This window comes from Amblyomma mixtum, chromosome 2 (genome assembly GCF_055824585.1).
Source record: "Amblyomma mixtum isolate Tamu chromosome 2, ASM5582458v1, whole genome shotgun sequence".
Classification (NCBI taxonomy): Eukaryota; Metazoa; Arthropoda; class Arachnida; order Ixodida; family Ixodidae; genus Amblyomma; species Amblyomma mixtum.
The window spans coordinates 303483388-303511231 of NC_143013.1; the positions used below are offsets into that span (position 1 = coordinate 303483388).

The window sequence follows — 27844 nt, forward strand, 5'->3', positions numbered from 1 at the left end:
AGCTCGTGTATTGTGTGATGTCAGTGCACATTAAAGAGCCTCCAGGTGGTCAAAATTATCCAGAGCCCTCCACTACAGCGTCCCTCATGGCCTGAGTTGCTTTGGGACGTTAAACCCCATAAACTAAACCAGCCTGTTTTCAAATCAGGGTAACTCAGAACCCGAGTGTTTTCTTCATAAGCACAGCCTTTGGGACGTGCCCAAATATGCAAGCTGTTTACTGAGGTAACAAGACTTGGTCTGAAGCTATAGGCTGCTGTCCATTTCGGTCAATTGTTGTTAGTACTCTTGTAAGCAGCACCGGTCCAGAAAATGGTGTTATGTTCTCGCCCAAAGTACTTGTGCAACTGCTTGGTGCAGATGAGAGACGTCGCCCTGGACGACCCTGGCTCTTGGCCTATAGTGGTCAGGAATCAGCTCCTAGCCCACACTGGCGAGCAATATGTGTCTTGGTGTTGTGAAGTGAAAGCAGCATGACTGGCAGCAAACTGAGTGATGGCCATGTTTGGAAGCGATCACGAAGAATTGGGGTCGGGAACATGGATGGGGGGGGGGGGGGGGGGCAGCAGTTAGACACTGTGTCCACAGCATGGGACGCCCGCAGTGGATTATGCCGTACATGAATGGAGCAAAGCTGTACAAGCATGGCACTCGTGTTCTGGGTGTGTATACTGCGGCTTCAGCGCACGGTGTGATCATTAGCAGGGGGATGGTGCATCAGAGGGTCTTGCTCTGTCCTCGGTGTGGCTTGGCAGCGGCGGCGGCAGCCTCGGCGGCCATATTGTCGAGGTTGTCGGCCTTGGCCAGGTTGTTGAGCGCCAGCGGAGGGTGCATGGCGCATCCGACGGCAGCGCAGCGTCCTCCATGGTGGTGGCTCATGACACCCTCGCGCGTGTTCTTGGCAGGCTTGCACAGTGCGATGTAAACCTGCGTGTAAGTATGGCGCCATAGTATAAGTATGCACAGCCCTTGTTGCCACCCCATGTATAATGTGGAAAGCATTGGCGCCTGTTTCTTTCGTAGCCTCGAGCTGTTGCGCTGTTATTCTATGAATATGTTATAGCTTCCATAACGTTGATGGGAATTAAAATGAAGAAAGCAGCGACCATAGTGCAGTGTTTGTATGCCTGACGTGGCCTGAACGCGTCTTTTATGTCACAACCATCGTTTGGCTTTGAAACCGAACAACATGAGAGAAAAGAAAAATTTAGTTATAAATTATTTTTCGCATGTTGGTGCGCAATCCATGTGACTGTGCGTTTTCTAATATGCTACGTACCATTCTGAAGAGAGGAAATGCAACGAGACTTTGATGCTTCTACTTTGGTGTCTACTCATTTAAAGCTCTGAACGAGAAGGTTCTCTTATGTGGCCCCTGTGAACAGCTGCGGCATCACAGTGCAGTTTGGACTACACAGTAACGAAATCCCTAAACAACGGTAGTTTTCGGGACAAGAAAATATTGCAATGGCCCTGGACAAAATAAACGTCAATAGTGAAATGCCTTCATACATAATCGAGAACCTCCACGAGTGTGTTGCTCATTGTGTGCGCGAACTACCGCAATCTGGCCGTTCCGATGGTTGGGGGGAGGGGGTAATATCGTGCAGCGGTAATATCGCGCAGGAGAGATTCGTTCGCAATCACTGCGGTTCGTTAACCAACAACCTATTCTTTTCGTGACTGCGAAATTCTCGTGAAATCCAAGGTTTTTAGAGAGATTTAGCATAGCGGCGAATGACGTTTACCTTTGGCGCGAAGAGGCAAGCGGTCTGGACGGCGCCGGACAGGCTGAGTAGGAAGCTGAGCGCCAGCGTGCGGATGGTGGGCGATCCGGAGAGCAGGAACAGCGGCAGGAAGGCGAGCCAGATGACGCAGGTGGTGTAGTTTGCAAACGCCAGGTGGCGCGCTTCGTTGAAGCCCTCGGGGCACTTGCGCGTCTTGAAGGCGTACACGGTGCAGATGCCGATGAGCAGCGACGGGTACACGAGGCCAAGCAGGTAGGCGGGCCGGTCCGAGCCCTGGCAGACGAGCACGTTGCGCGCCCTGTTGGGGTACACGTGCGCCACGGACGGCGGCTCTAGCAGCAGCCAGCCCGTGGCTAGGGCGGCCTGAACGCTGACCAGTAGACCCGCCAGCAGGAGCTGCGACCGGGGACTCGTGTAGCGCAGCCTGCGGTGTGAGAGGGACGTCCTTTCGCTGCGACCTATCTCCGGGTCGTTGTGCACTATCTCGAAACCTTATTTCTTGAAACAGTTACGTTCTCTTAACGAAAAGCTGGACCGACAGTTGTGTGCAGGACTCGGCTGTTCAGAAAGAGATTGGCTGTCGCCTTTTCCGAGGGTTTCATTGGAGAGAAAGCCGAGCATCCGGCCGGGGTATTGAAGTTACACTGGTGATGTTCACTGCGGAACACAGGTATACTACCAGCTTCAAATGATACGCGAGAAAGACAGTCAACAACGGGAGCAACAAAACGGGAATACCTTAGATTGGGACGACTGAATGCTTGCGAATTGAGTATTCACTTCTTTGTCGCGGAGGCCACTGCTTGGAAGTGTTGATGGATCTAGCCTGGATCTCCTCTTCAGCAGCTACTGTTCGTATTTTGTTTCACGTTCCAGCTAATATGCTCGCCTTTAATTTGACGCTGAGAGACGGACAGTACCTCTCTCTCATTTATCTCCAGTTAGCTTTGCCTTGCGCTGGCCATGGCCGCTAAATACCAGCCAGTTTCCTGATCTCATCACTTCACGTGACTCTGCCGCCCCTGGCCACTTTTTCCTTCCTCTATCACCCTAACAGCCACGTTACATATGCCGCCATAAGCTTATGTAACGTCATTACATATGCGTTACATAAGCTCATTATGTTCATCTTGATGTCTGCTGGTAAATTTAACTGGAGTTTGTTCTATGGTATACTGTAAACGCTGCGTATTTTTTGGCCAGTGTACACCGTTATACATTAAAGAAACCGATCCGCTCTCGGTACTATGCTGGTGCTACTGCTGCAATCTCCGCTTCGATAATTGGGAGTTTTAGCACAGCGGAGACGTATTAACATGGAAGTACACCCGATTACCGGATGCCTCCTGCACATGCGCAAGGACAGTTGCGCTCTCCATCTGACCGTGCAGTTGCCGCAGCGTGTGCGCAGCAGGCATCCAGTATACGTCCATGTTAGTACGTCTCCGCTGTGCTAAAACCCTCAACCGTCTTCTCTTCAATGCAAACGGAGGTTCGATTGAAAGCAGAGCGAAATTCTCGAGCTGCCTCTTGGCACGCGCGTCCCACTCGCGATCTAATGCAAAAGCACCACGCCATTATCCGGCACACCTGTTCCAATTATTTTCAAGGTTCACGTATACTAATGAAACATTTACTCTAGGTTTAGTTGCCTCACCGTCCTGACCATTTTCGACTATTTTCACCAAGTTTGGCAACCATACGGCATTCATTCCTGCGCAAATCGATTTTAATGTTTGCCGTTTTCAATATGGCCCCATTTCAGGTGATTTCTGCAGGGAGCACTGTGTCTTCAGCGTCACAAACAATCGTACGTTATTGCCCGCTCCTTGTCTGAAGAACAAATTTTGAGGCTTGCATTCAGTAGTCTCGGACATACTACGTAAGGAGTCGTTATCCGTCGCTATTTCAGCCATTCAACGCTCGTGCGCGTTTTTTTTTATACTGTCTTGTTCGTCATTGCTGCGTCAACCGGAGCATCGTCCCTATAGCAACCAACCATGTTTGTTTGCTGTTTTTGTTGTTTTAAAATAACTATTTGGTATTTCGAAAACTGGTTACTTTTGTCAGAAACTGGGTAATCCGAAACAATGTGACAGTTAATTCAAAGTGTTGGAGATATCTCCAGAGTTGCCGCTATAGTTTAAGGAAGCGCGGAAGAGTTGCCGACGTCTAATACCTCCATGTTGGCTTCGCGTCAATCCTTACGTCTACATTGCGTGTCAAAGAAGATATACGGATATGTTCGACAATCAGTGTATAATTTCGGCCATGCCTTACCGCAACACTGGCTGTTGAATTCAGCACACTGACCTGCGGCGCCCTCCTCCGAAGATTCGTGCCGTGCGAATGGTCTTGCAGAGCAACGCAGCGTAGCACACGGAGTAGCAGAGGCCCAAGAAGAAGCGCGTCAGTGCGCAGCTCCACGCGGACGGCTTGGCCACGATGACGGGCGTCAGTGCGTACGACATGAGCAGTCCGAAGAGCAGCAGGCTACTCAGCTCGCGTCCCGACGCCTTCACCACGGGGGTTTCGGCGTACGATCGGAACACGAGCGCCACGAAGACGACGGCCGCCGCGCCGAGCGCTGCGACCGCGAGGGCGGCCACCGCCCACGGGTCGCCGTAGCTGAGGAACTCTTCGGGCAGAGGCAGGCAGCGCGCCTTGGACTCCGGGTCCGGCACCGTCCCCAGGGGGCAGTCACGGCAGTGGAACTCGTCCGCTAGGTACTGCGCACGCATGGGAACCGAGAGTTGAAAGTGGAGTCGACCGTTTCTTACGGCGATATGTGTATGAAGGCCTTACAGTGCGAAACCACTGCTAAACAGGGTCAAACCCAACGAAGAATCTTGTCTGAAACCTTGGGAGTAACTCGTCTAGGCTCGGGTTAGTTCGGAGGAACGCCGCTCCAGCTGTAATCAATGGGAGGGGCCGAGTGGAGAGAGGGTGTGATGATGAAGAGCGGGAAACGCGCTTGCGTGCACATGAAGATGCCAGAAAGGAGAGACGAAGAATGAACGCGTGATCTCGCACGTCTACTCGATTTTACTGCGTTAAAGCCCTGCCACATTTTTAAAGAATATCTGGGACATCACTTGGTGTATTACGCCGCAACTGACGAGGAACTGTTTGCGAAGGTGATCATGCAGGCCCGAATGCCCGCTCACGGAGCCAGATCTTGCAGGGAAAGAACAGCCAACCAGGTAAAATAAGTAAGGTATCTGCTTTGCAATAAACTTGAAGTTAAAGGAGAGCACCACTTCGTCTTTCTCCTGTTTAGCGCACTTGAAGACTGTTTGATGTAGTGAAGAGAACTACTCGCGGCCAGATAGTGCAGACTCTCCTGCGTATGAACTGTCGGCTCCTCGCGTACGCTGCATGAGACACAAAGCAGGCAGCGCTCTTTTGAAAACGACAGTCGAATACCATTCCAGTTGCTACTTTGCTTGAACAATGTTGGACGTGGCTGTGCATCCTGCCTTGACAATGGTGCGACTGTAGTATAGGTGACTTCTGTCACGTGGCCTATATGTCTACGTCGTCGAGAGGTGGCACAATGACGTGTACGCGAGCATACCTGGTACTGCGAGCAGTTGCTGCACAGCCAGCAGCAGGTGTCTCCTTCGAGCTGAAGCTTGGCCTGTCCGCGGCGGCAGGGGGCGCTGCAGAAGGAATGCGGGAACCGAGGTTCGTCCGCCTTGAAACGGAGGGCCTCCAGGTCCAGGTCCAGCTTGGCCTCGCCGTCGTCCCCAACTGCGCACATATCGAGGTTGGACTGTGGGTAACGGTTTTCGGCGGTGCGTACGCGCTTTGTTTCGAGGGTGATTTTGTGCTAGGCGCTTCATTCGCTTTTTTAGCCTTACTAATGAAAATTGTGGGAAGAGCAAGCCTGCAGCTCGGAGCGTGCATTTTAAGCTGAGTACCTTGTCAACCGAGGCTGCTCTGTTGCTTGAAGCAGCTCCTCTTGCGTACGAGACGTACGAGACAAACTATGGCAGACACAGAAACATGATAGGCATCGACTCACGAGTTCAAGAGCAATGAAGTTACCAACATCGTTTTCTCCTTGTGGCTCAGTGCTGCCGACGAAATGCCAGATCTTTCAACTCTAAACCTTTTCATGCAGGACAAGCTGTCAAGCGACCGCTGTTTCCATTCGACTACCACTGCGTGGAAAGCGCAAAGTGCTGCAGCTGAAGCAGGCCGTGGCTTCCAATTTTTGCTGATCACTTTCAAAGATCACTTTATTTCCTGGTGTCACTGAATCGACCACTCACGCGAGTAGCTGCCCACGTGCCGCCAGGCATAGCGGGGCCGGCCTCCGTCGGCGCCGCTGTCGTTGTCCATACGCTGGAAGTTGAGGATGCTGTAGCGTGGAGGTGCGTCCCCGCTCGGCAGGAACCGGAACGTCTTGCCTCCTTCATCTGCGAAGACGTCGACTCAGTGAAGAGTACACTGCCAAGAAGGCACGTGACGTGGCGAGTGTTCCACGTAGCGATCAGGTCTGCAGCCACTCGGTGATTCTCTGTTTCTTACGTAACAGATGGCGTCAGCGTGCTAATTTTTTATTGTTCAAAGCCATGCGCCGCGTTGTGGCAGCCAAGGGAACTAAAAACGATTGCTCCGAATTTGTGGTAGTGGTTGTTCATGGGACTTTTGCACTGTGGACAGCCCAGGCGACGTGTCGGGCAGCACTGGTGGGAGGCAAAGCATGCACTCTAAAGTCTCGTAATTTCATCGACGCTCGATCAGTCGAAATATGCGAATCATTGCTTCTTACTGCGGTGGGAGAAATCGCATAAGGCTCCTCTAATGATGTGCGCACACACGGAAGACATGCATTGTCGCGTTACCGACCTTCGCTACCTCCGAGGAAGCAACCAAGGTTCTTTGGTTTGGAGGGAGCATGCGACCTTGACCTGTGATATAGTCGAGCTACACTTGCCACCAAATCAAGGACGTGCTTAACACGACTGTAAAACAGCACGTGTCCTTTTCTCTATTCCAGCCATGTTCAGACAGATTGTAGTGCCCTAAAATGCGACGAGCCGCTGTGGGGACGAAACATGGAGGCTAACGAAAAGGGTTTAATTGAAGTTGAGCACAACGCTGCGAGCTGTATGGAAAAGAAAATAGTATGTGTAACATTAAAAGATAGGAAGAGAGCAGAACTGGTCAGGCAACAAACGTTAGTTAAGGACATCCTAGTCGAAATCGACAATGGGCAGGGCATGTAATGCGAAGGCAAGATAACCGATGGTGGTTAAGGGTAACGGACTGGATACCAAGAGAAGGAAAGCGTAGAAGGGGGAGGCAGGAGAAGAACGGCAGTGCGTATACCTTTGAAGGAGACCTTCTCCAGGTAGCGCTTGAGCGCATCGCCCTGCATCTCGCGCTCCATGGCGGCGCACAGGCCCTGGTGCTCTGGACCGCACCGGTCGCGCTGCATGTCGTGCAGTGCGTGCGCGAAAGCGTAGGCCGCGTCGCGCACGAACTGGAGACCGCGGTAGCCCGGCTTGAGGCGACGGCCGCCGATGGGGCACCACAATCGGAACTGGCCGTTGAACGGGGTCTCCTGCGCGGTATATGCCGGCACGCACGACTGATTGGTTGCAGGGTGGTGTGATGTCGAGGCGACATGCATGAAAGTCCTCTATACAGTGAAAGCGCTTGCTTTTGGAGCTTTCTTTGGCGACGAGTTCGGCCAGAATCGTGTAGCTCGACAGACTGATGCAGTGATTCCTTGCGGATTTACGTGAAGAACAGCTTAGCCGTCGAATGCTGTAGTGCTGATTTCTGGCGCGGCTGCGACTAACAGTATATGAAGGCGGCGTAGAAGGATAATTGTTTCGCTATCAAGGTCTGTTAAAATTCCTCACAGTTTTGAGGCACCCTTGGTCAACAATTGCGTGACGTTCCAGGCAAGGCACTTCAGAGAACGACTTCAATTTCCCGCCTGAGCAGCTCACTCTTTCTAGCTCCAGGCATGCATGTATGGCTAGGGTTAACAGTATCACTATAAGGTTCACATCATTTGTGGCGAATTTCGTGAAACGCGCCTAACGCCGTCACTTGGGGTCTTGAAGTACCTGGAAGTCTGGCAGGCGGCACTGGAACTTCTCCTCCCAGTACTCAGGGAACCAGGGATTGAGCAGGTTGTTGTCCGGCGTCAGCTGGCTGAAGTGGCGCTCGAAGCCCCGCAGCGGCTGCACCATGGGGGACACAGTGATGGCGCCCTCGACCACCTCCTCGTGGCCCTGGGCGACGCTCTCGAGGCCGCTCCAGGCGTCCGAGCCGATCCACACGAAGCGCGCCCGCCTCCGCCACGCGGCGCGCATGAGGCTTCGCGCGGCACCCTTGTCGGCGAACACCACCACGACCCGGGCGCTGCTGCGGTGCGTCAGGCTGCGGATCACCGCGTCGTAGTCCACGTCTGTGTAGTGGTCCGCGGCGATGCTCTGCGGAGAACCGATGGGCCCTTTTAAGAATGGTCTATAGACAGGCTGTAGACTTCTTATACACTCTATTGCCTTCCTATAGATATTTCTTTTTGTCTATTTATAGTCTATAGACAAAAGTTAACTAAAAGTGTACGGTCATAAATCTAAAGATTGTCTATAGAAAATCATTGACTTTAAACACAGAAGTCTATGGACAATCTGTAGACTGTCTAAAAAAGTTTGTAAGGGGTGGGGGGGGGGCGCACACGGATTACACTGCGAAATCACTGGGCGGGCCTTTATCATACCCAGAAATTCTGGACAAGCGCGTTTTTCAAAGGGGAAGAGTTTATGAGGGCAATTTTTTTTCATATATCGTAAGATTTCACTATAACAATCTAAACTAGGAGAACGCTTACGCTATGCCTTTAAGAGTAGAATGCGATAGCGTTATCAAGCGGCCGCCGCTTATCGTCAGCCGTTATCGGCAACCGCGCTTGGGGAAGGGGGGGGGGGGGGTTGCCGGTCCGCGCATTGACTGACCAGCTGCGCAAGGCCTCCGCCGCTGGTGCTCCTGGGATTTTTCACCACGAACGACGCGGCAGCCTTAGAGTGTGGCGACGACGACGACGCTGGCTTTTCCGCCTAATGAGCTCCTTAAAGCTCTCGCTTTAATATATCCGCACGTCTCCTCTGCACGCTTTCCTTTTTTATTGCTTTTAAAATTTTTGCTGTCTTCAAAAACGTTCCCCATTGGTTTTCTGTGGTGGACATAACTACTCGATGCGAGCGATGGACAAACTTTAAAAGACGAATTTTGTTACTCATTCGAAGAATGGACCATTACCTTCAGTTTTTCCATAACAGTACCTTGCAATATTGGACTGTTGCCTCACAATTAAAATTGATGTCCAAGAATCCTGGACTTGACTAGATCAGGGTTCCCTTGAGCGCCACCTTTCGGGCTCCGAGGATTGGGTACGCGACCCCTTTTAGTTTAGTTTGAGTATCCGCTTCGTGTACGGGAAGTGTGGGGTGAGCTTTGCTGTTGCGCAAATGTTGCTGTTTTAGAAACAGCTCCCCCAGTGCTTTTACGTGAGGCTCGCAAGTTCCTGAGCTTTCAAGTCACGTGCCACGAAATTATGCCATCTCTGACCGAAGAGAGCTGGTTTGGCTTAAGAAGCACTTTATGTCGCCGCTCGGGTCAAGTAAGTTCTTTTTCTTGCACAAGCCATCATTACATTACACCGTGGAAAGCACGCGAAGAAGTAAAGAGAAGGGGGCGCACAATTATCATCACGCTCGATGTATCCGCTTTCAGAAATCGACTTCAGCGATCGGCGTTCAATTATATGGTCAGAAAACTTCGCGTGTCCAGGATCATGACACTGAAGACACATTAGTGAAGCATGCTAGACGCTCTGTAAGTAAGTTATGGATGTATTACGTTATCTTACACCCTCGCAATGAAGTTAGCGTAAAGGTCGAAAAAGCAAGCAAACATAATGCCAACCACCAAAGCGTATGAGATTTATGCATGGCAAGAATTATTGGGCACGAGGTTTGAGCGTGCTTGAGCGCGTTTTTTTTCTTCTTTTCAATAAAGAACGGGGCTATTCAGACATGATCAAGTAGGAAGTTCACTAATGAGCATTGAAAGTATACCTGTGGATTTGAGAGGCATATGCGGTACCGGGCGGCGAGCTCCTGCAGCTTGTCGTATCCCTTGTTACCGTAGTCGGTATCCGAGTAGACGACTGACACGTACGTCCAGTGGAAGGCGCGCAGGAGCTCCAGGATGGCATGCGCCTGGTTCACGTCCGACGGCACCGTGCGGAAGAAGTAGCCGAACCGGTGCTTGTTGCTCAGCGTCGGGCTCGTCGACTGGTAGCTCACCTGCGCACGGGTGCGATGTCTCAACGTCCTTTTGTGGCAGCCACAAGTTGCCACTCTGAGGGCATGGGGGCTAGAGTTATTGGATGAGGGTCCTTCGGTCCGTTCATTAATAAAAAAAATTATTAATCGAAAAGCGGCTCAGTGGTGAACGCCCATACAATGCGACATTCAGGTCGAAGAATCCACCGACTGTTCGCGGAAGCACCTAAAGTGTTCTTCCCGCTAACTTCAGATATGAGAGGCTTGAGCACGCAGGAGAGAAAACAGCATACTCCGCTAAGTACAGTGACCAAGCGGTACAAAGAGCGCTAGCTTGGGGTCAACTTGGCCATGTATGTAATATGGCTTTAGGAGGTACTGTACATACACAGAATCCGCCAGCAGTTGTCAGCCTGTTTGTCTCCTGAAGCCTGTTCCAACGTTATGTTTGTCTGTCCTGTTTCTTGTACATGGTAAAGTTGCCCCCCCTCCCATCAGCAACGGTACCGGTGTGTCTGTCTCCTAGAGTCTGTCCTGTTCCACGAAGATGGTCAAGTTGATTCCCGTTAGCAATAGTACCTGTGTCTCACTGCCAGTTTAGCGTACATGTTCAAGCTCGCCAACAGTGACAAATGTACACGGCTTCATGAAGAAGAGTGCACAAATCGCTTGTCGCAACTCCTTTGTTTTCCTTGCACGGTTGAAAGCAAAATGAACGGAAAACGAAAGGAAAATGAAACGGAAAATGAAAGGAAAATGAATCTCGGCCGTCTCAGCGCCTTCTTGAAAGCGGTGCAGAATCGTGGACGGCAGGAAGGGCCGTTGCCTACCTGTGGCACGCGGAAGAGCCTGAGCAAGTTGGCCAACTGGATAGAGACGGCGCTCGACTGTCCGCCGATGACGCCGACGACGCGGTCGAAGGCCCCGTGCCGGTACGCCGGAGACGAGCCGTCCGCGCAGGCGAAGCCCGCGCTGCTTCGCGCGATGAATCCCTGCGTCCGCGCATGGCGCCCGCTGTTGCATTAACAATGCGCAGTTGCTCTACTTTGTCGCCACGTGCGTTTGGACAGAAATGCACAACCACCATGCCAGGCGCGAATTAAATGGCGCTTGCTCTAATTCGCGGGGTCCGCACCGTCATGAAAGGCCCCCTTCGAACAGCCGGCGAGTATTTTACCCAGACAAATGAGCCATTGATTAAGAAGAAAGGCTTTAATGCCTCGTAGTTGTCGACAGAAGGTTGTCAGCATAAGGATGTCAGCAGAAGGTTGTCAGCAGAGGTGTCACGCTTTTCTAGTCAGACCAGAAAAAAAAATATATGTGCCCGATGGGATTCGAACCACCATCCTGCCGTTCCTAATGGCTACGCTACTTCCTGCCAACGCTTATGTAGTTCTCCTTGTCTAGGACGCTGGAGAGTGTTTGCAGAAAGGCGTCGACTCAGACGGATGCCTCCCAAACGGCCTCCAGTGTCTCCAGCATTTGAGATTCACAAACAATTGTGTACTTAATTAACATCTTAACCACACATTAGTGACACAAGCAGCAATACCTCGCTAAAGGCTTTCGCCTCACCGCACTTTAGGTCAACAAAGTGCCCCCATGGATTTTTTTTTTGTGTTGTCCGGCCGAAATATACTCTTCCAAGGATGGTACCATGCCTAAATGGAGCCGCACTTGCAAGATACAGGTAACGTTATGGCAACATCACTTCAGTCCTCCTGTACTTTACGAGCCCGTGCATGTTACGCCAGTTTCTTGATGAGAATTACCTTGTGTTAGTATTTCATTTCCTGTCTCTCGTCTCCCTCCGCTTTGCTGGTCTCTGCCAAGCGATCTTATCGCCGCTGTTACTGATCCAGTTAAAAAATTAATAATAAGTGTGCACCACTAAATGACAAAGCACATGGGGAGTAGGGATGGCAGGTTGCTACTTATAAAGCCGGAGACAAGGTTTGAAGTTGACCATTGGCAGCCGTGCACATACATTCGCGGCGAGTGGCTCACAGACTTCCCTCCGTAGCACGAAACACCTCTGGCCCATGACAAGCTTCGTTACCACCTGCTTAAGACAGTCAAGGCTTAGAACTAACCTTAATGTTCATAGGATGTGGCTGCCCAAACTGGACAAGAAGAAGCATAAATAAGGAAGACAGCCACAGGTGTACATAGATGATGAAACAAGAAGTTAACGGTGCAAGGCAATTTCCCTGTTTTTATCTCATCTTGTGTGCCCTCATCAGGTTGTGTACCCCTTCTTTTTTTTTAATGAGACAGCATTAGAAGTCACATGGGGTGAGAATGTGTCGTTCGTCATAAAATTCGCCCATTGGCTGGAGGAAAGTGACGTCACTACATCGGTGCATTTCCATTGGCTGGATGGAAGTAACGTTACCAGGCAGGGCCATTGGCTGAAGGAAAGTGGCGTACCCAGACCGTAAGTGAAAGACATCAATAACTGCTGATGTTATCGCATCGCCAACACATAATCGAATTAAGTGTCCCACCCACCATTTATAAAGAAAGGCGCTCACGAGACATCTGGTCACACTCACACTTTCCTTCCACGTTTGAGGTGCGCAGGAACATGATATATGCAGGGTGTTTCATTTAAGACTTTACACAAGTTTAAAAAAAAGGCTTTTTGAGTTGGAAGAGCGCTTTTTGTGGCATAACGTTGTCAGCGGTGTAGTACATTACAACAGAGCTAAGACGTGCTAACTAGCAGGCTGGTTAACTAATATTTAGTAGCTAAATTTTTTACTATTACAGTTAGGCTCCTTAATTATTGAAAAGAGTGTAGCCCACCGTAAGTAATATTATAATTTTGTAGCGAGAGCTACGTTACCCGCAGTCTCGCCGTTTTTCTGTGGGGCTTCGGCGCCACTTGTGCGCATGCGCGAGGAGCCGAGTGACGTCACAGCTGCTGGCGCCGCGCGCCCACGCCGCTCGCCTCCGACCGAACGGCCGCGTGTTACTTTAGGTCTTTCTGGCAGTCAATAAAGTTGAATAACACGTGCCGCCTGCACCACATGTCTCATCTTTAATGCCTAACACGTAGCCATGACGATAAGCAAAACAACTAGACGTAACCAGGGATATACCGTACCTCTCGCAACGTATATCCTGGTATAGCTGAGCTAAGCCACTGCTAAGTTTTTAGAATTTCGAAAGCGCGGTTACCTTTGGCGCTTTGACCCAACAAGTTTTGGCTACATCGCGCCAAAATACATGCGCTTTCGAGAAGCTTACAGGCAGAGGAACTCCTCCAGTGGACGTAACTCGTTGAGATAGCCAAAATTTGTTGGGCCACAGCGCCGAGGGTAACCGCGTTTTCGAAATTCAAAAATCTGATAAGGATATTACTCACGGTGGGCTACACGCCTTTCAATAATTAAGAAGCCTAACTGTAATATTTAAAAAGTTAATTATTAAAAAGTCTTAGGGGAGACACCCTGTATATGGCTAGACGGTGTCACCTGTAGTACGCTTACGCGCATGGTCTGTGTGTTCGTAGGACAAGAACTCGTGTAGACCCGGCGGAATGAGCAAACGTTCGAACTTCGAGGCGTATACCTTGACGAAGTCCAGGGACTGCTCGAGCGCGTACTCGGTGGAGTCGCACGAGTCGAGGGCGAGCACGCCCAGCGAGACGTTGGGCAGGAGCGTCGAGTCGTTGTTGATCTTGTGCAGCGTGAAGAGCAGTGCCTCGAGCTGCTCGACGCCCTCGTCCTGGATGCGGCCGCACTCGTACGTGGCGTTGCGCTCGTGCACGGGGAACAGCGCGCCCAGCAGGATGTCGCCGCTGAAGTTGGTCATGCGCTGGATGGGCCAGCCCGCCGCCACGCCGCTGCTGCCGCCCGAACACACGGGGCGCCACGCCAGCGCGGCGGTCGCTGCGAGCGCCATCTCTCTGCTGCAGCTCTGCTCCCTACGGTCCGGCAACAGCTCCGACCACGACCATACATAAAATGCAGGTCGGGGCCTCTCCGCTATCCGAGCGGGAAGAACCAAGGCTGACGCAGCGGCCAGCCTGTTGAACTCGCTGTCTTTGTTATTTCTCTTCCTCACGTCATGAAACGAATCCCCCATCGCTGAAGAATATGTGATTGGTTCCGGTAGGATTTAATAGGTGTGGTCCACCCGTTAGGCTGCTCGCACCATACTCGCAAAAACAGTGATTGGCAGTAAAACTAGCCGCGCACCCTCACATAGTTTTCTACTTCAAGATCTATGTAAACTGGCTTTAAAATTGCTTGGGGATGTCAGCTGAAGTAACCAGGCAGAATAGCTAGAAATTGCAATTCACGAAAGTTGCTATGTTCAGGTTTATGTGATCGCGCAGTCCAACTGTCTCGTTGCAGTCGCAGTCACAGTTTCCCCTCGCGCCTCCTTGTGATTCCATACCACCCCCTCTGCTGACCATTCCAATATGTACCAAACGGCTAAAGGAAAGTTGTTAAAAGTTCGAGAGGACACTTTAGCTCCGCCTTAAGGGTATGACTCGATGACATTAATGGGTCCCTTCAGCGGCATGGGGTCCTCTTTGCGTGTCATTTCGCTGTCAAAGATTGCCGTGAGCTCGTCAGCACCACATATAGGAGCTGCCCCGTACCTCAGACCTTGGAGGCAGCGGTCGCTTTAGCTATCACAGACGGCAACAGACGGGGAAAGTCCTTGAAAATCATCTCGGGCTCCCAAACGGTCTGCCGCAGTTTTACAGAAGGCAGGCTGGAGAACGTTAAACATCCTGAGACGATATGAGTCTCCAGAGACGCATTGTTACGTCATATGAACTCCAAGGCGCTCTGACCTCAAGGTCAACCAAATAGCCAATGCCACTGTTCAAGGCCACACCAACCGAGCGGCAAATGGCGAATAGGAACCCATACCGGTACCTCAAACCTACTGCGCCATCCTGGAACATTTCCGAGGAGCCCGCGTGCGTTACCCAAAGCATCGCCCGAGACTCATTAAGGAAAAGTCGCTACCGTTGTTGCCGCTGCCGTCGTGCGGCCGTATTGGCCGTTCTAGCCGTTTGGCTATGCTTGAAGCGCGAGGAAAGGCTGCTTATAGCCACGTGCTACGGCTTGCGCTGCTGAAGCTGTGCGCTGTACCACAAAATGGCACTCGTGAGGTTACGTGAATGTGCGTGTCACTGAAGCGAAGCTGAAACGCGTACGACGCCGAGGTAGGAGGTACCCTAGTGCTGAATCCACCTAGAACAGATGAGAGAATTGGGTCGCTTTATATAAAGTACTCTTGGCCAAGTGTCGCAAGCCGTTTTCTGCACCAAAAGCGCAGAGCAGGAAACGTGTCTCTGAGGTGGTGGATGTGTGCGTCGACCGTGAACAAGAGACAGAGTTATCGAATTCCGAGAAGCCGAAACCAAAGATCGCCGTGGTGCGAATGCGTCAGATCCGTGACGTAATCCCGAGAGTTACGTAATAGCTGTTGCGGAAGAGCTGCTTCGTTGCAATGACAACAGCATGTCACTTGATTTGTTGATTGTGAAACGAGGAAAGCAACCTGCAGTGGCGTAGCCAGATCTCGAATAATCACGTTGGACATCCTCGAGAGCACTTAGTCGGCTTTCTCGGATCTCCATGGTGGCATTACAGGCCAAGGGAAATTTTTGTTTGCTTCGGTCATAAATATTTCAAAAAAAAAACGAACAAAAAGGAGCCTTTGTAGGCATAGCTCTGCTGTTAAGTTAACGTTGACTACAATTATTTGCTCTCTGAAATTTACGCGTATCTCATCTTGCCCTCGCGTTATGGTAATGAATAGGATGCGAAATACAAATCACTTATGCCCGGTGTCACGTAAAGGTTCGGATATTTGCGAGTTATACAGCTTCGAGTTCGGTATGCTCTAACTATGTAGTGCGCGGCGTATCGCATGTGGTGCAGAATGCAAAAATGTCAATAATTTTCATTTCTGCTCGCAGAACAACGTGGAATAAAAACGTAATTAAGGAGACGGCCGTGTCCGACATACTGGTCGGAGCAAGGTCAAAGTGTCAGATGCCAGAGATACAATAGGACAATAGGACTGCTAAAAGGTAAACACATGCAAAAACAAACCCTAATGGCAGAACAGCCTATAATATTCTGCATGAATGTTGCATTGGGAGGTAATGCGGGAGTTTTTAATTTTGCACTTGATTTACTGTATGCGCATGCGTGTTTTCACCCACTTTTATCGTTCGTAGGTACTCAGAAATCACCAGATTTGCTATTTTTAATAAACCTCTTAGTTTTTTCCCGACATTTCTGTAATGAAGCGACCATTAGTGACGAAATCCCGGAAGCTCTTAAATTTTATTCGATGTTTTCAATGCCTGGGAATTACAGTGTTAGAAGAAAAGTTTCCATAGCTTCCGCTCCGTTTCGGGAAGAAGCCGTGGTAATGATAACCATGCCCCCTCCTCCTCCTCCTCCTCTACCGCCTCGTCTCATATTGATAGGTTATCAGGAAATGAGAGGCGCGTTAACTGTCTCAAGTCTCGATGGACACTTCAACCACGCCGTAAGGAAGAAGGGAAAAGTGGGAGTGAAAGAAATAGGTACCGTCGTTGAGGCATTCGCAATGATTTGGACCACGTGGGGATCATTACCGTGCACTGATAGCGCACAGCACACAGACGCGTTTGCGTTTCGCCTCCGTCGAAACGTGGCCCCTGCGGTCGGGTTCCCGGAGTAAGAGCATCCACTAGCGGGTCCCACCTCAATCGAGAGAGAGAGCGAAAGAGAAGAAAGTAAAGGCGCGGAAGTTAACCAGATGAAGGCTGTGGTTGTCTACCCTGCACTGAGGGAAAGGGAAAGAGTGCAGAAACGATAAAGAGAAGAGAAGGACGAGTTAACGTTCTCAACTGACCTAGATAGCATTCTCATATTGGTCGTCAGGTGTCTGCAGACGTTTTCGGGGAGGACATACTACGACGCCCTAGATCACCTTGTACTAATGCCATTTACCGCGTGGAAAGTTCCCTGAACAGCTGCCATCGTAATGCTCTGCGGTACCTCCGGAGGGTTATTTATGCCCGATGCGTAACACGCTGAGCGAAGTGCACGACTCCGGCCCGCGTGCAGCCGAATGCTCGCGTCAGAAGTGGAAGTGAGTGCGGTCCGCAGCCTGGGCTGGCTTGCAGCGAACTGCGCAAGTGGTGCCCATTGCGATCCATCGCGGCCGCGAATCAGATTTCCGCCCGGGTGAGACGCGACGACCCCGAGTAGAGAGAGCGAAAGGGAGAGGACACGCGGAGGAGATCGCGGTCTACGCAACCACCGTGTAAGTTCCTTCTGCACAGAGCGATCCCGCGCACTACGGCGTTGAGGAGTTCCGATCAGAGCCCTGGCAGCATAAGGCTCGGCCGGTGTGACGTTTTCTTTTACTTCAAAATTCGTCCGCAGTAATAAACACGCACACAGGTGGAGGTTGATGTTGCAGCTAACTTTTGGCAGAACTAGCAAGGGTTCCGCCGTAGCCACACTTTCCGCATTTATCGCCCGTTTCGTCGTCACGAAGGTGTCGCGTATATGATGGAAAGAGCTCGCTGCGGCCAATATGGGAGTTATGTGTGGCAGTGTTCGAGAATGAATGAAGGACAGCGAAAGCCAATTAACGCTTCGGAAGGTTTTTATCATCATCATCATCAGCCTGACTACACCCACTGCAGGGCAAAGACCTCTCACATGTCTCTCCAATTAACCCTGTCCTTTGTCAGTTGCCGCCACTGTATGTATCCCCGCAAACTTCTTAATCTCATCCGCCCACCTAACTTTCTGCCGTCCCCTGCTACGTTTGCTTTCTCTTGGAATCCACTCCGTTACCCTTAAGCACCAGCGGTTATCTTGCCTTCGCATTACATGCCCTGCCCAAGCCCATTTCTTCCTCTTGATTTCGACTAAGATGTCATTAACCCGCGTTTGTTCCCTCACCCACTCCGCCCTCTTCCGATCTCTTAACGTTACACCTATCATTTTCCTTTCCATAGCTCGCTGCGTTGTTCTTAACTTGAGCTGAACCCTCTTTGTTAGCCTCCACGTTTCTGCCCCATAGGTGAGTACCGGTAGGTTACAGATGTTGTATGCTTTTCTCTTCAGGGATATTGGTAAGCTACCATTCATGATCTGAGAGAACCTGCCATATGCCTATATGCGATATGTGCGTTGTCGGTGACCAGGACCGACAACGCACTTCCCCACCAGAACAGGATTTGGCCACCCTGTTGTAGTACTTGGCCTCAACCTTCTATGAACAAACCAATTAACCCTCGGCCCTCAGTCCCCAGCGGCTGCGGAGCAACTGACCAAGGCGGCGGTCAGATCTGTGACGCAGCAGAGGGTGCTAAGGTTTTCATAGCTGAACGCAATGGGTTAGCTCATAAGAGATCAGGTATAACCAGTGCTTGAAGTCAGGGGGGTCTCAGACCCCCCGCCAGCATTGACAAGGGGTCTGAGACCCTCGCACTAGATTGCAGAGACTGCATCAATCTGAAGCAAGCAAACTTTTTTTGTTCTGGTCAGAGGTGACAGAACATTCCTTCTCTATCGCTTCGAAAATTTCGCTGTGATTTTTACTAACAATCAGTAACATGTTTTCTAAAACCCGAGACGGAGAAAAATAAAAAGTTGGCAGCACTACACAAAGGCTGGAAGAAAAAGGGAAGCCAGTAGCCCTACGCCACAAGTCAGTCCAGCTCTGGTCACTGGGCTCCAAAGCTACACAACAACAAGGCAACAACAACGAGCACACTTGCAGAGAATGTGGATCGCTTGTTTCCTGTGTGTTATAGATTAAGCGAACAACGACCTTTAAAAATGATTTCTCCCCTTTGTATAAAACGACGTGTAAAACAGGCCATGAGCCGCTTTCTCTCTTTCCCTCTTTATTTCCCTGTACACCTGTGCTCGAATCACTACAGACCCCCCTTCAATGGAGGCAGACTTTAAACTCTGGGGATAACAGCAATCAGCAATACCCAAGGCATCTGATTTTCCCGCCGCTGCGTTCTGTAAAGTATATGAGAGCGTTCGTGCCGCAGTGATGAACTGTTTGCCCCACTATCTCAAAACGTCCTCCTCGTCACGGTCTGAACGAAGTGCTTGGCAGAGTCTTCTGTGATCCGGCAAATTTTTCGCCAACCCTCGCCTCTCCTTGGCCCCGTCACTAGACCTGAACCGCGCCTTGAGGCAGGGGACGAAGGAAAAAAGAAAGAAGGAACAGATAGTGGAGGGTTCCGGATAAATTTCGACCACCTGGGGTTATTTAACATGCACTGTAATCGCACAGTACACGGGCGTCTTACATTATGCCTCTATTCAAGAGTGTTCGCGTTTGCATTCCTTGCGATAGTATTTTACGTATTACCCTCTCTTGTTCCTCCCGAGATTTCTTCTGACTTTCCAGAAGAGTGAAGCAAAGCTTTAGTGGTCCTCTCTGCCAAGGGCGTACACACGCAAAAAAACAAGCAGCCTTTCAGGAAACGCGTCTGCTATCTACTGGGTCGCGGTTACAGATACACCCCAAAGAGGGCGCGGGCGTCGCCTGGAGCTCGGTGCTTTACCTCGCTGCCTGCGCCCCACGCGAGCGCGTCGTCTCCGTGGACACCGGCACCCGGCCGAGAGAATCTCCCTATTACTCTCTCGGCGGCGCGACAGCGGCAGCTGGCCCACGCGTAAACAAGCGCGCGCGCTTCCAAGTGGTGTTTGGCTCGCCACCGCTGCGCGCGGCTTCGGGGCGCCACACGTGATTGCCGGTCGTTGCAGGACTGTCGAGTGCGGGGTTTCCCGGAAGCGGAAACCCCTCGTGACCGGCGACGCTCCCTGGCTTCTCCTTCCCCCGCCTCGAGCTATTCCCGGGAGACCAGGGAGTGCGCGGGCCCACGAAGGGCCTCGGTTCCTTTCCGGCTACGGCACGGACAGAGGCCCCACGTGTATATTGCTAATTAAGGGGCCGATAACGGATCGGGAGAGAAGGGAGGAAGGCCACTGGTGGGAAAGAGGGAAAACGTCTTTAGTGTAACACCAATCCCCAGCGTTAAGAAGCCAAGCTCTGGCGTGCTTGAACAGAACTTCCTTCCTGGTATGTGCCGAGAAGCACGAGTGAGCTATTGCTCTCGAACGAGAAGAGCTTGACGCCTATGTACATAAGCCCTATGGGGACTCGAAGCCAACAAAAGCCACGTCTTCTAATTGTCGAGCTTGGCTCATTTTGGGCCTTTCAACTTCGACACCGTAATTCCTAGTCGTCAGCGTTTTTAATGCTGCCCTCAGCGACCTGTAAACGCTGCCGTCTTTCGTTGCATACCATTCACTTGCGGGCCTGTCTAATAACAAATGTCGTGTAGACACGACTGGCGTGCTTTTTGTATCGGAAGATACCTGTTCATAAAAGCGTCGTCGAAAGAGCAGTTATAGACAATTCCCGGCGTGACTGGAACAACATTGGCAGCTAAGGGTACATTTAAGGCGGGCGGGAGAAATCTTTTTATGTACTATAGTGCAGTATAGCTAAACCGCAGTACATTCGGACTTGTGGTACTATATTACAGAAAGAGCTAAAACACTGTGCGTCTGGAAAGGTGCTTGAGCACACCGTTTCGAAAGAACATGGCTGCATGTCTTTCTATACGCATGGACACTGAATTAGTCTGACTGGGACATAATGACTTCAGTGCACGCATGATATTTCACTAATAAAAGCTGCGATATTGCGCCTGGGGCAACGTCTGAATAAAACGGCTTCAGTCTGGCGTCTGACAGTGCCAGCATATCACTTAAGGCATCCCAAGGTTCCCGCGGTTTGAAAGTACTAGCGTAATTCACTCTCATATGTATACGTCTATCGGTTCCGGTCAGACAGTGAGTTTACTGCCTATTACTGTCAGAAACATCCGATTACTCCGCAAAACTTGTTTGTTGTTATGAAGCGTGAATTGCATACAGCTTTAATCAGAAGTCTTCAGGCTCCACGCTAACGCTTCTGACCTCTATTTTCTGGAACTTCCTGTCTCCCTAAATCTCGAAAAGTTAGCAGAGCTATGAACAACATTCTTCCTCCCCACTCCGGAACTTTGGAATTTGTGGTGTGCTGTATAACTGGCCACCTGCATGCCTCAGAAGCAAACCCTGTGGATAGAAGACCTCCGATCGAGGCTGGGCGATCGAGGCCAGTGCTTACCGGCAGCGAGTACCAGAGCTCGGCCTGCAGGGAGAAGAGAGCCCGCAGCACTGCAAGAACGCCGTCGCATGTCCCCTGGGAGTCACGACGTGCGGAGCCTGCAGTGGCCGAACGAGCACTCGTCAAAGCGGGAGGCGGCCCAACGGGACTCTCTAGGCTAAAAAGGACTCAGCAGTGCCACAGGAGCTAGTTCTTTAGGAATTAACTGCGTTGCTAAGGTCGCAAATAAGCAAGCAAACAAGTGGCTTGTATCTAATTTCACTCGACGACGCTGGTTCTCCAAGTCCCTAAAAGGGAACAGTTACTTTCTTTAGGGACCAGGTGAATAGGGACATCGTCTTCTGTCTCCCCGTGGTTAAACCATTTGTCGTGAGGACTGAATGGGACAGTTATCGGCCTATTTTAGCCGTTTTTGGCTCAAAGTTTGTTCTGTGCTTTAGGTTGTGTACCCTGCCGGATTGAAGCGCAATTCTGGGGACGACATATGGAATCTCGCGCTCGGTTGGAGAATTTTACGAAGTTTTTTAACGGGCTGATACTTAACTATCGGTGCCCTCAACAGTGCAGATCAAGTACCTGGACTGAGATAAGTCGTTATAAAGCATTTTAGCTTATCTTGACGCCTTCTGGGCAATTGAGCCTGAGCTCGATGTTCGCTTGGCTAAGTGGTATTGCTTGAGAGTTCACCTAACAATCGTGCTTTTTTCCTGAAAAAAAAAAAAAAGTATTACCTCAGAACTGTGCTCCCTGTAGTAAGCAAACATAAACATCAAGCCTCATACTAAAATACTTGTGGAATACGGCTTTGGACACCGTCAACTGCATTCATTTTGACATTTTCTTGGGGAAGTTGAAGTTGCCAGTTAACGACTGGAGCGAAATGTTGTGCAGTTGTAAACGAAAATGATAGCTAGCAGCGGCTTCCAAACACTTCCCAGACTGTTAGAAAAAACTTGGACAGCGCTTAACCTACCCTTACACGTACAATACGATATCATTAGAGATCCCTTCCGCGCAAGTACTCCTTGTCTTTCATAGATTCACAGATCGTGGGGAGTCCTTATGCACCTACTGGCGCTAGGGTCCAGTGTTTAAGCGATGCGTCAGTGTCCCGGCAGGGGGCTGCTAAGACACACAGCCACCGGTGAGGCTTGTGAGACCCAAGTTGCTCTTCCCGAACTCCCGTAAGACAAATTTTTGCGCATATTTTGCACCTTTCGGCAGTCTATCTGTGCATCGACCAATGTGCTGATGCGCAATGCCGCTGTGGTCAGGTAGCAACTGCATTGAATTTATTTGAATTAATTTCATTGCCACCTGCCATGGTGGGCAGGTTGTACCATGTGTCAGGTGGTCAAATTGTTCTTCCGGGACGCGAACGGACGGACGTCGGCTTTTCTCGCAAACTGGACCTCTAACGTTAGCGCAATCACGAAAGTTGGTGTTATTTTTTTTTTCTGATCCGGCATGGCATATCGCAGGGAACATGCTATATCATGCATATATTCTAATAAGAGAATGTCAGTTAAAACACCTTTTCGTCCTCGGGAGATTATAAAAAACAAAGCTGCCTTGTACTCACGCGAGTGCATTAAGACACTTTTCAGTACCAGCAGATATAGCGGGGCATCGAAACGCAAAGCTACCTTACCCACGAGAGGATTCATTTCTGGTAGTCGTTTTTTCGTAGTACTCTTTTAGAGGCGGAGATCACTTGGACGAGCCGGCTAATACACAGCAATGACAGTTTTCTTGCTTTGTTGTGTGAAAGAGGGGAGCGGTGTAAATGCGAGGGGCATGAAAACGAGCTCATCATGGGCATTAAAAGTTGAGTGTAGCAGTGTATTGTATGGGGTTTAACTTCCCAAAGCGACACACGTACTGAGGGACGACGTAGTGGAGGGCTCCAGAATAATTTCGACCACCTGGGGTTCTTTAACGTGCACTGACATGAACAGTATACGGGCATCTTTCATTTCGCCTCAATCGAAACGCGGCCGGGATCGAACTCGTGTCCTCGGACTTAGCAGCCGAGTGCTGTGCCGCCGCAGTCAGTTTAAAGTTCAACGCCGTGGTGGGTTTAAAGTTCACGGATGCTGCTGTAAAACACGATGTAACGGCATAGTAATAACCTCTTCGCGCCACGTTTGCTGAACAGAAAAGAACGGAATCCTCAAGGGGTCTTTCGTAGCATGATCACAACCCGCGAAGCTGATACAGGCTATCATACTATCCGCTTCGGCCACGGCGAACACGTGGGCTTGTTTTCCACTGCGACCGGAGCACGCAGAACCCTTTCCGCGGGGTTCGCTTACCGCCACCCGGCGCACGTGACTCCAGCCTCGCGCATGTGTCTTTGCACAGTTTTGTGCGCTTGGTTATTTTCTTCATTTAACTTGCGCTTGGTTATTTTCTTCATTTAACTTTATCACTCGACATAAAATTGGGATATAAGTTATAAACATCGCACTGTTCTTGAGCGCTGCTTTAAGTACTGTGTGAACGGAAGAAGCACGATTCACTTAAAGGCGAAAGCTGGGCAGGTTATCTCGAAGCGTATAAAGGAATTAAAGAGCAACACCTAGTTCTTGTATTCTTTAAATGATTTAGAACTGCGCTCACAGATTCACTGTAAATACGGGGGCTCTAGTTTCACTCACGTGACCATGGAACAGAGCAAAGGTTTCTGACGGCAAAGTTGTCAGAAGTTTGGGCTAGCCTCCAGTACTGTTCCTTGCCCCCAGAACATTTTGTACAAACGAGCAAATTTTCAAGACGCGATTCATGGGCGAAGGATAAATAAAGATGATTTCAGTGGCACGCGGGCTTTCTTTTATCCCGCCATCTCGAACTGTGTACCGTATTTACCCGAATGTAGCATGACCACGGTTGTAACATGAGAGTCGCTTTTGCGAGCACGCAACAGGAAAATCAAAGCACATGAATGTAACGCTATACGAGTGGTAAGATGGGTACAAGCTTAGGAACAAAAGTCCCTCAAGATTGGCTTTCTTGCACCCTGCCACCAAAGGAAGGAAGCCTCGGCCGCCTTCGAACCTCAACAAAATATTGCCATTGTTACAACTGTTACCGTATAAATGATCCGAGTGCCTTTTCTTAATGATGAGAGCTGGGCAAAATATTCGCAGATAAGACCGAAACGAAGGAGAGCACGGAGTGCCGCCGCGTCCTCGCCGCGCCAGTCATGTGGCCTCATCGTGAAAACGAAACTTCTCTAAGGCCCTTAACCGTACGGCAAGTCATCCTCTCGAACGTTGGCGACCGACGTTGGCAGCTTTTAAACAAACCATCGACAAATGTGCGGCAGCATGCGAGTTAGATGCGACCGAAAAGTACCTCAAATGCCGATACCGAGGAAAGCAGCAGGAGCGCATTTCCGCCGTGCATAGCATCGCCAAGCTTTCCGAACACCCGATGAGGATTACTGCCGTTAACGTGTGACATCTGCGGAGCAGCGGAAGTTGAGGGTGTCTGCCGAACTTTAACAGAGCGAAAGTAAGTCCTATACATCTTCCGTGCTCTACCGCGCATTACTCGGGACGAAGTGTCTCGCGGCCGTTTCCGGTGGCCGTCTCCGGTGGCGATTTCCTCACTATACTGCTGCTGCTCCGATATGTGATGCACCGTGCCGGCCGCCTTAGTTGAATGTTTTGGCTCCGAGCTTCCATTGGTCGATAAGTGCAGCACTCCAACTCTTTTTCCCCGTTTCGCGAAGTTTGGGGTCGACCTACTCGACGCATCAACCAATATTCGAGTAAATACGGCACAGTCTTCCTCTGCATAAGATTCGACGACAACACGAGGAATGAATTTTCACTTCTAGTTTCGCTGAAAAAAAGGTCGCGTTACGTTCGAATAAATACGGTGTAGTATATCTAATACCTTTATTCGCAGATTTTTTGTAGACTCAGGTTAAATACGTGAAGTGCCAGCTGACGCATCATCCTTGAGACGCGCGCGAAGACTGCTCAAGACTCCACGTACTGCCAGGCGACTTGTCCATTACAGTCACACCGTAAAACAGCGCGCTTACACGGGACGAAGAAAGAAGACACGCACACACACAGCGCTGAACCACTTAAAAGAGGTGCCCGATGTACAAGAAATTAACTGCATTAAGGATAGTTGCCGGGCCAGTTGGTACATGATCACACCGTAAAACAGCGCGCTTACACGGGACGAAGAAAGAAGACACGCACACGCGCTGTTTTACGGTGTGATCATGTACCAACTGGCCCGGCAACTATCCTTAACCATTACAGTCAGTTTTCACTGAATAACCCGAACTGGTCTGACGAAATAGGGCTAATCAACGTGGCTACGTGAGCCATTAATTAATGCTTTCGCATCGCTTAACTAGAAGTTTATCTTGTTTATCATGATGCCTTCGGCGTGTGTAAGCTTCCATTTCGAACCGGAGGAGAAGGAGTCTACCACTTTTCAGCAGGCTCATGGCTGAACTTCAATTTCCAGAGCAGAGTGATTCTTAGTAGGTTCGCGCATATTCATGATTTTCAGACGAGCAAACAAACTGTGCACAAGTATAATAATATAACAAGAATATAGTAAACTGTAATGATAGTAATAGTAATGTTAATAATGATAACAATAATGAAGATATCTGCTACGACAATAACCAGATTGATGACTGAATCGATTACCACGAACTGGCCAATAACTGATCTATGACTGAACCGATGGCCACTAAACTGGGTGGTGCTTGGAAGCAACTCAGTCAAAGGTTATTGTCAATCCCGACCGGCTCCTGTCGAAATAGATTCCAAATCACAATGGCCCCACGCCGTGCTTGCCCGAACACGCGCATGTGGAAATTTTGGTATCAGGGGCTGGTATGGGCTCGTTAGTTACACACGGCTGAAACTAAAGCGCCAGCCATAAAAGCGGACGCTAAAGGACAGCACAACACACACGCTGTGGTATCGTCTTTTACGGCTGGCGCTGTAGATTCACTCATGCGGAAAGTTTGTCGTCGACCGAGGTTGTCGCTTGTCCACAAACCACTCATGAGCGGTGGGTGACGACCCAAAAGGGGGGAGGGCACTCGCCTTGCGTGGAAGGCAGCGGTGGCAGCGATGATGCTTCGTCGTGGGGTCCGGTTCACGCGCGGGACTACGACGCGCGTCCGAGCGGCTTCTCCTGTGGTCGCGGCGACTCTGGAGACCCGACACTCGAGGGGCGCTCGGGTCGCGTAATACATCTGTCGACGGTGGGTGGCTCCGCCTCCACCGGGGAGCTGCACTTGATCGAGGCGACCATGCGCGTCTCATTGACCGGAGCGCCGCAGACCGCGCTGCTGCTGGACACAGCGGCCTCCGTCTTCGTCCGCTCTCGGCGAGGAGGTGAAGAAGGAAGGGGGTAGGTACGGCTTCCCCAGGCGCAGTGCCCTTTCACCGCCTTCCTTGAGCTTTTGTATCTGTAGCAGTTTCGGCCGCTGATCACTGTCAGTGCGAGTCTCGTGCTCGGATAGTTAAGATGCGGTCAGCAGCCTTTCCTGTTTGTTTTGAAATCAATCAATCAATCAATCAATCAATCAATCAATCAATCAATCAATCAATCAATCAATCAATCAATCAATCAATCAATCAATCAATCAAGAATCCGACCAAACGCCCACCCAGCCAGGTGACCAGTAGCCAGTCAATCGTCCAGTCAGTTGATGAATGAATGAATCTGTTGTTCCTCGATCGATTGATCGATTAGTCGGGGGAACAACTAAAGACGTTTGCTTTGGTTTCCTCGTTGCACTTGGACTATGTGAACTCTATGTTAGTAGTACGGGTGCCTTTGTAGAGGGAAGCCATATCTGGCACGTCTTTCAAGTGCTGACATTTGCAGACCAGACCCTCTCGCATTATTACGCGCGCATGCTTTCTTGACAGTCAACGTTGCGACAGTGACCGTGTGTTCCCACCAGTGTTGCTGAATATGCGCCCTCTGCTCTATTTTTATGGGCGTGGCCTCATTAAAAACGCCAGATGTTTTGTCGTTACTGCACGCGGCCTTGTACCCGCCGCGGTGGCTCAGTGGTTACAGCGTTCGGCTGCCGGGAATGAGGATGCCCATGGGGTGGTCGGCCACTATGGCGTCCCTCGTAGCTCTCGTGTAGCTTCCGTTCGTTAAACCTCATGGCGCGGTGGCTCAGTGGTTATGGTGCTCGGCTGCTGACCCGACAGACATGGGTTCGATCCCGGCCGCGGCGGTTGAATTTCTTTGGAGGAGAAATTCGAGGCCCGTGTACTGTGCGATGTCAGTGCACGTTAAAGAACCCCAGGTGGTCGAAATTTCCGGAGCCCTCCACTACGGCGTCTCTCATAGCCTTAGTCGCTTTGGGACGTTAAACCCCATAAACCAACCAAACCAACCATATACTATACTGACGAGCTTGTGCAGATCAGATAAGTCTCTATGTCTAAGATGAGATTCTTTAGCAGTCTGGCCGTAACTCCTCGCTTAAAGTCGCGTGAAGACAAAGCCTCTGTCCTGACACTGCAAGATGGCGGTGGCCATGGACCAAAAGCGAAATAGTCCACACCGTGATACCCGCCGTGGTGG

At 50.5% G+C, this 27844-nt stretch overlaps 1 protein-coding gene across 1 annotated transcript; it reads right to left on the bottom strand.

The window, feature by feature from the left end:
• Positions 1–637: 637 nt before the first annotated feature.
• Positions 638–26548, bottom strand: LOC149364747 (metabotropic glutamate receptor 2-like). Its single transcript, XM_089574680.1, has 12 exons — positions 26338–26548; positions 21251–21348; positions 13640–13959; positions 10894–11055; positions 9854–10084; positions 7838–8206; positions 7089–7323; positions 6026–6172; positions 5326–5501; positions 4062–4477; positions 1749–2172; positions 638–927 (listed from the first exon to the last, which is right to left on the bottom strand). Exons 2-12 carry the CDS (start codon positions 21318–21320, stop codon positions 718–720), a joined length of 2760 nt encoding a protein of 919 aa, XP_089430806.1. The 5' UTR covers positions 21321–21348; positions 26338–26548; the 3' UTR covers positions 638–717.
• Between the last annotated feature and the right edge of the window lie 1296 nt (positions 26549–27844).

Excerpts from the sequence above, each read along its gene's own strand:
- LOC149364747 (XM_089574680.1), bottom strand. The coding sequence starts at position 21,320 with ATGCGACGGCGTTCTTGCAGTGCTGCGGGCTCTCTTCTCCCTGCAGGC. Across the intron at positions 8,207-9,853 it reads TATGCCTCTCAAATCCACAG|AGCATCGCCGCGGACCACTA; the intron begins GTATACTTTCAA and ends GGTTCTCCGCAG. Across the intron at positions 6,173-7,088 it reads GGAGAAGGTCTCCTTCAAAG|ATGAAGGAGGCAAGACGTTC; the intron begins GTATACGCACTG and ends ACGTCTTCGCAG.